This window comes from Haematobia irritans, chromosome 3 (genome assembly GCF_050003625.1).
Source record: "Haematobia irritans isolate KBUSLIRL chromosome 3, ASM5000362v1, whole genome shotgun sequence".
Classification (NCBI taxonomy): domain Eukaryota; kingdom Metazoa; phylum Arthropoda; class Insecta; order Diptera; family Muscidae; genus Haematobia; species Haematobia irritans.
The window spans coordinates 24823041-24834630 of NC_134399.1; the positions used below are offsets into that span (position 1 = coordinate 24823041).

At 29.1% G+C, this 11590-nt stretch overlaps 1 protein-coding gene across 2 annotated transcripts; it reads right to left on the reverse strand.

Annotated features, from left to right (window-relative positions):
- Nucleotides 1-4124: 4124 nt before the first annotated feature.
- LOC142230413 (5'-nucleotidase-related protein-like) lies at nucleotides 4125-10754 on the reverse strand. Of its 2 annotated transcripts, XM_075301055.1 has the most exons (8): nucleotides 10556-10754; nucleotides 9628-9847; nucleotides 9362-9559; nucleotides 8912-9299; nucleotides 7436-7593; nucleotides 7286-7361; nucleotides 4812-5172; nucleotides 4125-4233 (listed from the first exon to the last, which is right to left on the reverse strand). In XM_075301055.1, the coding sequence occupies exons 1-8, from the start codon at nucleotides 10669-10671 to the stop codon at nucleotides 4137-4139; spliced, it is 1614 nt and encodes a 537-aa protein (XP_075157170.1). In that variant the 5' UTR covers nucleotides 10672-10754; the 3' UTR covers nucleotides 4125-4136. The 2 variants fall into 2 exon arrangements, with proteins under 2 accessions (XP_075157170.1, XP_075157171.1); XM_075301056.1 differs by lacking the exons at nucleotides 7286-7361; nucleotides 7436-7593.
- Nucleotides 10755-11590: the final 836 nt, after the last annotated feature.

Here is an 11590-nt window from a genome sequence, read left to right on the forward strand (position 1 = left end):
GAATCGTCTCCGAAGCGTGGAAAGACTCAAAAGTCCGCTGGCAAAGTAATGGCCTCTGTTTTTTGGGATGCGCAAGGAATAATTTTTATCGATAACCTTGAGAGGAGAAAAACAATCAACAGTGACTATTATATGGCGTTATTGGAGCATTTGAAGGTCGAAATCGCCGCAAAACGGATCCATATGAAGAAGAAAAAAGTGTTGTTCCACCAAGACAACGCACCGTGCCACAAGTCATTGAGAACGATGGCAAAAATTCATGAATTGTGCTTCGAATTGCTTCCCCACCCACCGTATTCTCCAGATCTGGCCCCCAACGACTTTTTCTTGTTCTCAGACCTCAAAAGGATGCTCGCAGGGAAAAAAATTGGCTGCAATGAAGAGGTGATCGCCGAAACTGAGGCCTAGTTTGAGGCAAAACCGAAGGAGTACTACCAAAATGTTATCAAAAAATTGGAAGGTCGTTATAATCGTTGTCTCGCTCTTGAAGGGAACTATGTTGAATAATAAAAACGAATTTTGACAAAAAAATGTATTTTTCTTTGTTAGAACGGGGACTTATTAGCCAACCTGTTATATGATGAAATAACGCCTTGATTTGAAATCTTAAATCTATAGATTTTTCCGCCATTATTTAAAGGAATACAATGAGTAAAATCTGGTAATTTTACTTTCAGTTTCAAGCAATTTTCATGATCAGTGCGCCTGTTATACCCTGAAAGAAGTGTTTTCTTTTCTGAGGAACGAAATTTTAGACAAGCAAAGTTTTTTTCTGACACAAATTTTAGAGACAATCGTTGAATCGCTTATCAAGAATTCGGATTAGTTTGCTCTAATCTAATCAAGAAGAGAAATCGGTCTAATCGATGCCTTACCGAACGGACCGGTAAAAAACAGATTTTTGAGGGTCTAAAATTCCAGTATATTTACATTTTTGTGCAAATCGGATAAAAACTACGGGTCTAGAAGCGAAAGGAGTTAAATCTGGAGATAGGTCTGTGTGGAGGCTAAAGGGTGATACGGTCAAAATTTGGTCAATATAAACTTGACGTATTTCTTTCAATTTTGCATTTAAAAAACCTGAACACCCCTCATTTTGAAGGTGTGTGTGTGTAGAATGTTGCTCCTATTTTGATTTTGGAATTCACTCTTCAGTTGTCAAAATGCCGTCCAAGCAAGAAGAGCAGCGTATCAAAATTTTGCTCGCGCATCGCGAAAATCCGAGCTACTCGCACGCAAAGCTGACAAAATCGCTAAAAGTTGCCAAATCAACCGTTACAAATGTAATTAAAGTGTTTGTGGAACGTTTGTCGACAGCCAGGAAGTCTGGATCTGGGGGAAATCGAAAACCGGAAGCCGCTGAGACGACAAAGAGAGTTGCCGGTAGTTTCAAGCGAAACCCTAACCTCTCTCTCCGAGATGCCGCAAATAAGCTGGGTGTATCGTCTACAACCGTGCATCGAGCCAAAAAACGAGCCGGACTATCGACTTACAAGAAGGTAGTGACTCCAAATCGCGATGATAAACAAAATACGACGGCCAAAGCGCGATCCCGGAGGCTGTACACGACGATGCTGACGAAGTTTGACTGCGTGGTAATGGACGACGAAACCTACGTCAAAGCCGACTACAAGCAGCTTCCGGGACAGGAGTTTTATACGGCAAAAGGAAGGGGAAAGGTAGCAGATATTTTCAAGCACATAAAACTGTCAAAGTTCGCAAAGAAATATCTGATTTGGCAAGCCATCTGTACCTGTGGCTTGAAAAGCAGCATTTTCATCGCTTCCGGGACTGTCAACCAAGAAATTTACGTGAAAGAGTGTTTGAATAAACGTCTGCTGTCTTTCCTGAAGAAACAAGGTTGTTCCGTACTGTTTTGACCGGATTTGGCATCTTGCCATTACGGTAAAAAGGCCATGGAGTGGTAAGCCGCCAACAACGTGTAGGTGGTTCCCAAGGACAAGAACAATTGAAGGAAGGACCAAGCAAATCAGTTCAACCAGATTCTACCTATGAAGACTAGATCAGATTTTGGATTTATGAGAACCAATTTTATTTCAGTTTTAGAGAAATCATAAACACAAAATCGGGAGATCGGTCTATATGGGGACTATACCAAAACATGAACCGATGGGCATCACCTCTAGATTTTTAATTTCAGGCAAATTGGATAGAAACTACGGGTTTTATAAGCCCAAGACGCCAAATCGGGAAGTCGGTTTATATGGGGACTATATCAAAACATCGACCGATATAGCCCATCTTCGAACTTGACCTACCTGCAAACAAAAAACGAATCTGTGCCAAATTTCAGGACGATAGCGCCATCATTGAAGGCTGTAGCGTGATTACAACAGACAGACAGACGGACAGGCGGACAGACGGACATGCTTATATCGTCTTAGAATTTCTCCCTGATCAAGAATATATACTTTATAAAATCGGAAATAGAGGTGTGCGCGTGAGTGAAATTTCACTCACACTCACTCACGCACATTCACGAAGTCAAATATTTATTCACGAACGCTCACGCACAATAAGTGTCGTAGCCACTCACACTCACGCACATTTACGAAATGAAAAGCAGTACTCACGCACGAACTACTTTCACAGACTCACGCACGATTCACGACAATTCACGTGACTCACGACAAATTCACGAAACTCACGACATTTTCCAACCGGGAATGAGCAAAGGTAACAAAATTTATAAATAAAATATAGTTCGACAGCTAAATAAATTTCATTTAACATAAGTAAGAATTAAATCTTAATTTTTATCGTGTGCGTGATTTTGCAGAAATTGTATTCACGCACATTCACGAACCGATTTGATTACTCACGCACGACATATTTATTTTAGTCCCATTCACGCACATTCACGAGAGTTGCTTCTGATTTTATTCACGACTCACGTGATTCACGCGTGAATCACGCGTGTCACGCGCACACCTCTAATCGGAAATCGATATTTCGATGTGTTACACACGGAATGACATACTTATTATACCCCCATCACCATTCTATGGTGGTGGGTATAAAAATAGCAGTTATGCCTTCATTTACACTCAAAAAAATTGTTGTCCGAAATCAAAAATTGTGGAAAAGAAATGGAAATGTGTACTGTCACAGTTAATAGAATTCTACCAAATATGACAGATTTTTTACTGTTTGGTAGAATTCTTGATGTTTTGGTAGATTTTGCAAAATATATCTAACCAACTAAGAGGTACATTTATTTTCTACAGAAATAAAATTTTTACAACATTTTTTATAGAAATGAAATTTTTGACAAAATTTTCTATAGAAATAATTTTTTGACAAAAATTTCTATACACAAGAAAAAAAATCACGAAAATTTTTCCAATTAAAATTTTAATTGAGTTTTAAAAAATATTCAATCAAAAATTTAATTGATTCAACAAATTTTTTAATTGAAACAAAAATCAATCACAAAAATTAATAGTATCAATTAATTTTTTAATTGGATCAATTAATTTTTTAATTGACCTTCAATTAATTTTTTAATTGATACTATCATTTCTGTGATTGAAGACATTTCAATTAAAAAATTAATTGGATCAATTAATTTCGTGATTGAACCAGAAAATTCTTTTTTTGTCTATAGACATAAAATTTTATTAAAATTTTCTATAGAACTAAAATTTTGACAAAATCGAAATAAACTTTATACAAAATATTCTATAGAAATAAAATGTTGACAACATTTTCCATAGAAATAAAATTTTGACAAAATTTTGTATAGAAATAAAATTTTTACAACATTTTCTATAGAAATAAAATTTTGACAAAATTTTGTATAGAAACAAACATTTTGTTTGGAAAATAAAATATTTTGTTTGGTAGTTTTTTGCTGGTAAAATTTTTCCCACATTTTGGTAGAATTGGTATCAGCTATCTCGATAACCTAGAATCAGCCAATATGCGATCGTACAGATTTATTTTATTTTTAGATTTTAGTGAAGGTGTTATTCCCGATCATTGTGAATTTGTATGAGAGAAATCTCCATTGTGATTTTTTTATTAGCTCTCCCATTTCTCTTATTTCACCTTTAGCTTCTTTAGCCTTTAAATATTGAAAAAAAAAAATACTACTACACAAATACTTTACAAATTTATATATTTATTTTAATACGTCCATTTAAGCTTGGATAAATTGGTGTATAATCGTAAATATAATCAGCGACAGCATCCGTATCAATACCATATGTCCTGAGAAAACAAAAATGAAATGTATTAATAGGTTTGATATAATAATAAGCAATTTTGTCGCTGGTACAGCTAACAATAAGTTTTATTTATTTATTTATAGTTGATACTAAATTTATAGTAAATATAATATTAGTATAAAGATATAAAAAGCATTTTTTTTTTAATTTTCTATCATCAAGTGTTCATACCGTTGTTTCCATTACCACACAGAATTTTTTAATTTATTTGAATAATAATTATTTGTAAATTAAAATCATGGATTTGGAAGTTAATCGCCTGTTTCGGTATCAGGCTAACATGAAAATAATTTTTTTTCAATCACGAAATTAATTGACCCAATTACTTTTTAATTGAAATGCATTCAATCACAGAAATTATAGTGTCAATCACTAATGTCTATTAAAAGACTAATTGATCTAATTAAAATATTGATTGATACAATTAATATTGATTTTTGTTTTTATGAAAAAATTGTGGAATCAATTAAATTTGTTATTAATTTTTTTAGAATTAAATTAAATTTTTAATTGGAAAAATATTGGTCACATTTTTTTTCAATGTATATAAATAATACTTACTTCACACTTGTAGCGAAATCTCGCAACATGGTAAAATCTTCACCACCATGTTGTAAAAATTTCGATGTTACAATGCGATATTTTGCTGTTGCCTTGATATTCTGGTAAATTTTGGAGGTGAGACAATTTCGACAAGCGGCTTTCATATCAACAATACGTTTATGTGGAGGAAGTTTAAGATCATATTTGACTCTTAAACCGCTTACTTGAAGGAATGTACTGGAGTTTTTTACATCCTTACTCAAGTCCATGCTACTGACAGAGAATTCCAAAGCTGCCATTAATTTGTCACCGGGTATATTGTATACAGTCAGATTGTACGCAAATGGATAAGTGGCCACAACATCAGCATATTTTATTTCTTGAAATCGAAAAAATAAACTGACAATATATGAGCTTAAATCGGGAGCATTAAATATCGTAATAATAAACATATGGGACAAAAATGGTATTTTTTCTTATGATAGATGATCAATATTTTTTTAAAAAATCATAATACACACAATCATTAAAAATTAATCGCCGCTTTTACAAAATATCTGTTTATTTTTATAGCTAAATAATTATAATACCACCATAGTATCGATGGTAAGACAATATGAACAATTACTGATTCTACTGTTGGTAGAATTCTACCAAAATTGGTAGATTTTATACAGTTTGACAGTTTGGTAGTATTTTTGATGTTTTGTAGATTTTCCATAATATTCCTCTACAACTAAGAGGTGCTTCATAAATTTTCTATAGAAATAAAATTTTGACAAAATTTTCTATAGAAATAAAATTTTATTATTCGTCGTGATTTCAGCTTAAGTGTAGTTCACTTTCGGTTTAGTGAATTACCCGATTTTATTCTGATAATTGGTTTGCTGCAAGTAGAGGATGCTGATGAGGAATGTGGTAATTCCGAAATAGCTGTCCATCCAACCGTCTTGCAGTCTATAGGGCTTTGCCCAAATAAATTTTACAAGCATATTTTTCCTCGGCTGGTTTAGCTACACTTGTAGTTTAGTCAATACATGGTTTTAAACTGAACTCAAGTACACCAATAATGATTGAAGAAAACGAAATAACATTTTGACAAAATTTTCTATAAAAAAAAATTGACAAAAAATTTTCTAAAAATAAAATTTTGACAAATATTTCTATAAAAACGAAATTTTGACAAAATTTTCTATAGAAATAAAATTTTGACAAAATTTTCTATAGAAATAATATTTTGACAAAATTTTCCATAGAAGTGAAATTTTGACAAACATTTTTATTGAAATAAAATTTTAACAAAATTTTCTATAGAAATTAACTTTTGACAAAATTTTCTGCAGAAATAAAATTAAAAAAAAAATATAAACATAAAATTTAGACAAAAATGTTCTATAGTAATAAAATTTAGACAAAAATGTTCTATAGTAATAAAATTTTAACAAAATTTTCTATAGAAATAAAATTTTGACAAAATTTTCTATAGAAATAAAATTTTGACAAAATTTTCTATAGGAATAAAATTTTGACAAAATTTTCTATAGAAATAAAATTTTGACAAATTTTGACAAATTTTTCTATAGAAATAATTTTTTTTGCAAACTAAGATTTTGTTTTTTTTTTATTTTTGTTTTTGTGACATTTTCTCTAAATTTTGGTAGATTATTTTTGGCTCGAGTGGCTACGGTTATTATATCACCTAGCCATTTAAGGATATTAGGAAATGAAAGGGGAAACGATTTAGCAATACGAGTACGATCAGATACGAAAACCAAAAAAAAAATAAAATTTTGACAAATATTTCTATAAAAACGAAATTTTGACAAAATTTTCTATAGAAATAAAATTTTGACAAAATTTTCCATAGAAATGAAATTTTGACAAACATTTTTATTGTAATAAAATTTTAACAAAATTTTCTAAAGAAATTAAATTTTGACAAAATTTTCTGTAGAAATAAAATTAAAAAAAAAAATATATAAACATAAAATTTAGACAAAAATTTTCTATAGAAAAAAATTTTGACAAAATTTTCTATAGATATAAAATTTTGACAAAATTTTCTATAGAAATAAAATTTTGGCAAAATTTTCTATAGAAATAAAATTTTGACAAAATTTTCTATTGATATAAAATTTTGACAAAATTTTGTATAGAAATAAAATTTTAACAAATTTTTCTATAGAAATACAATTTTGACAAATTTTTCTATAGAAATATTTTTTTTGCAAAATAAGATTTTGTTTTTTTTTAGTTTTTTTTTTGTAACAGTTTCTCTAAATTTTGGTAGATTATTTTTGGCTCGAGTGGCTACGGTTATTATATCACCTAGCCAATTAAGGATATTAGGAAATGAAAGTGGAAATGATTTAGCAATACGAGTACGATCAGATACAAAAACCAGCAGGATATAAATCCCAACCTTAGGTTTATTATTCACTGTTTTCATTGGAAAAATCGACAATTATAATAAATATTTCGTTTTCACTCACCGCCTTTTCGTAATGGTGCTTTTATAGAACGACCAAGAACTAGGCAAATTGCAAGATCCTTTTCTAAATCTCTTAGCTGCTTGTCAGAGTAAACAAAATTATATTTTTCTTTTTCTATAAAATGTGACATAAGTGAATAAAAGCACCTACCTTTGAAATCATGGCATCGCAGTACAAATTTCCTAACATGCATTCTTTGGAATCACATTCATCCTTATAGAGATCAATAGACGAATGGCCAATTGATTCTTGTCCTTCAATGTCAATTTTTGTTTTCCAAGATTGCATTTTTTGAAGGATATATGGATCTATAAAAAATTAAATATATTTTTTATTACATGTAGAGATTGTTGACAGCCCTAGATCTGTAATTACAACTCCTTGACGACAAATCGTATCTTTCTTATATCCGAATCCTTGTAATCGAGACCTTCCCCATGACCTTAAAATTTTGACAAAATTTTCTATAGAAATATTGTTTTGACAAAATTTTCTATTGAAATATCATTTTGACAAAATTTTCGATAGAAATAAAATTTCGACAAAATTTTCTATAGAAATAAAATTTCGACAAAATTTTCTATAAAAATAAAATTTTGACAAAATTTTTTAAAGAAATATAATTTTGGCAAAATTTTCTGCACAAATAAAATTTTGACAAAATTTTCTATAGAAATAAAATTTTGACAAAATTTTCTATACAAATAAAGTTTTGACAAAATTTTCTATAGAAATAAAATTTTGACAAAATTTTCTATAGAAATAAAATTTTGACAAAATTTTCTATAGAAATAAAATTTTGACAAAATTTTCTATAGAAATAAAATTTTGACAAAATTTTCTATAGAAAGAAAATGTTGACAAAATTTTCTATAGAAATAAAACTACTGACAAAATTTCCTATAGAAATAAAATTTTGACAAAATTGTCTATTGAAATAAAATGTTTACAAAATTTTCTATTGAAATAAAATTTTGACAAAATTTTCTATTGAAGTAAAATTTTGTCAAAAATTTCTATAGAAATAAAATTTTTACAAAATTTTCTATTGAAATAACATTTTGACAAAATTTTCTATAGAAATACAATTTTGACAAAATTTTCTATAGAAATACAATTTTGACAAAATTTTCAAAGAAATAAAATTTTAAGGAAATTTTCTATAGAAACAAAAATTTTGACAAAATTTTCTATTGAAATAAAAGTTTGACAAAATTTTCTATTGAAATAAAATTTTGACAAAATTTTCTATAGAAATAAAAATATTGACAAAATTTTCTATAGAAATAAAATTTTGACAAAATTTTCTATAGAAATAAAATTTTGACAAAATTTTCTATTGAAATAAAATTTTGACAAAATTATGTGTAGATATAAAATTTTGACAAAATTATCTATAGAAATAAAATTTTGATAAAATTCTCGATAGAAAAAAAGTTTTGACAAAATTTTCTATAAAAAGAAAATTTTGACAAAATTTTCTATAAAAAGAAAATTTTGACAAATTTTTCTATAAAAATAAAATTTTGACAACATTATCTATAAAAAGAAAATTTTGACAAAATTTTCTATAGAAATATATTTTTTATATGCCCATTTTACCATCAACTATTGTTCTGTACTTACCTTGGCCCAAAGATCCATCGATTAATATTGCTTTTGATTCGAAATTAACCACATTACCAACATCGTCAAAGACAATTTCTGAATGTCCCAAATATTTGCCAAAAGCTCCAGCTTCTAAAATTACAACGTTATGATTTCCCACGAAATTTAATATACGGGCTCTAGGTTCATCTATGGTATCCAAAGATTCTACGATGGTATGACTACGGGCACTCACAACAACATCTATCAAAGAGCTAGTAAATCTAGCAATAACTTTGGCCATTTCAAAATCACAATGGGTAAGAGCAATGGTGATGTTGACAAAGTTTGTCTTCAATGTTTTGGCTTCCTTCCATATAGCTTCACTAGCATTGCGAAATTTTAAATGTCCTGTTTGTTTGAGGTCCTTTGGTTAAATATTTTAAAATGTTACGTATTGTGCTAAAACGTACATATTCCATAACTCACAATATCTGTGTGACAAATGGCTCCAATAATGCCTATCCTTTGATCACCAACTTTCATAATAATTGATTTTTGAAATTTTCCTTCCAAACGTGGTTCGTTGGTTGCATCAATATTTGCGGCTAAAATCGGACTTTTGAGTTTACCCAGGAACTTGATTAGATTTTCTATGCCAATATCGAAATCATGATTTCCCATAGTCTATGGAAAAAAAAAACAGAGGAAATTCGGGTATCAATGTAATTTGGAAATCAATGTTTCGACCATACCATAGCATGGGCTTTGTTTAAATTGAGTATATCGCCAATAGCATTCCAGCCACCAATTGTATGCCAGAGGGAACCTTGTAAATTATTTCCAGCATTTAAGAATAATACATTTCGCGTTCTCAGCATTTGATAACGTAAAGTATTTACTAATCGTGCATATCCTCCAATACATTGTGTTTCATTGTGACATGGTCCACCGGATATATCAAGTGGTTCAATCCTATTTAATTAACATAATTGGGAAAATTAATTGCTCAACCAATTTAGTCTTATGCATTTTTTTCATACCAATTTTCTTTTTTTATTTATATAATTCAATTGAATAAAGTTCATCTTAATTAATGTGAACTTTGTTCTAAAACAATTGTCAAAATTTAATTATACACTAAAAAAAGAGTGAACATTCTATTTCACTAAAACCAAGTTGGAGAAAGTTTCCTTTACTCGAATAATTTTTTTACGCATATTAGCTAAATTTACTAAAAAAGGGAAAATATACACAAATTAAGCATAAAGATTTACTAAATTCATATTTTCCACAAAATATTTCATTATTTCTTTAAATTTGTAACTTTTACTACAAATGCGTCCATCATGAACTTCGTATGTCACTAAAGACATTCTTGCAATTTCGAACTCCAATTTTTTCCTTCAAACTACAAATTTTCTTTAACAAGTGAAAAAAGTAATTATGTCTAAAAAAAGTTTCTTGAATTTGTCGAAAATTATTTATTAATTTTTGTGATATCGGCGTGATGCCAGCGTTTGTAATACTGTTTATTGTTTTTTCAGTGTATGTACTTGTTTTGATGTCATTTTTATATATAGTGAATATTAATCAATTTCACAATCTTGGTGTTCTACTCTCCATATTCAACTTTCGTGGAATTAATTCATTAACCTAATCAAGTTGCCTTAACAATCATACCTGGCATGAAAATCATTTATATGGAAAATATTTAGTGTAAATGTTGCTTCTTTTCCTGTCGATTCGCTCATAGTGTGATTTATTAGATATATTAGCAATATATACAAAAAATTCATTTTATCTCAGTGAAAACTATGTCCGATTATAAATAAAACTAAAATCTTATTATACAAGAACTAAGTAACTTCTCTACTTTGATATTTACTCTTTTACTACAATTTATTTTGTTATACATACTCGTATATTACTATTGTATTAGCACAATTAATGCAACGGAAAAAATCTTTATACACGGAAAATTTTTTTATTTCAGATTTCAAAAAAGCCAGTGAAATTTTCCAAAGCCAATTTAAATTGATAATAGTTTATGGAAATTAAGTCATCGTAGTTAAATGTTCCCTAATGTGAGACCATTTTTTGGATATGAACTAAAAATTAGAAAACAAATTGCACACAAACAAACATTTTTTTTTGCTGAATTCAAATTTCTGAACTTTGTATAGCACTAAGAATTTTATCTGCATTTTTATGAAGTACGAAATTTTCTTAAATAGGAGAAAAAATTACTTATGCTTAATAATTTTACATCCACTTAACTAAATTGACTTATATGTATTAAGTTGTCATTTGCAATATATTTTAAATAAAGTAGTTATAGACAACTGCTCATATGCAAAACAATTTATTGACAGTTTATCGAATGAATTTATATGGCAAAAGTAGGCTTGAAGTATTCTGTAACTTTATTGCATATGGGGGAACGTGTTTTGATAAAGTATAAAATAAATTAAATAAATTAAAGTTTTACTTATACTAACTTAAACTAAGAGCATTGGCGGCGTAAGAATTTTCTCTGAGGGCTACAGCTCCCACTTCCATCTCTGCACACCATTGACATTTTCGACTCACAAATTTCAAATGATGAAAAGTTGGGTCCCCGAACTACTTTTCTAGGAATTACAAATTATTTAAAAACTTGTCCTATGGACAAAAGTCTTATGAAGCAAACTCTAATCTGATAAAGTCGGTGACTTA

Bases quoted from the DNA above. Each gene is read 5' to 3' on its own strand.
- LOC142230413 (XM_075301055.1), bottom strand. From the start codon at position 10,671: ATGAATTTTTTGTATATATTGCTAATATATCTAATAAATCACACTATG. The intron at 9,560-9,627 runs GTATGGTCGAAA...TTTTTTCCATAG, and splicing joins TAAACAAAGCCCATGCTATG to ACTATGGGAAATCATGATTT. The intron at 4,234-4,811 runs GTAAGTATTATT...TTGTTTTCTCAG, and splicing joins GATTTCGCTACAAGTGTGAA to GACATATGGTATTGATACGG.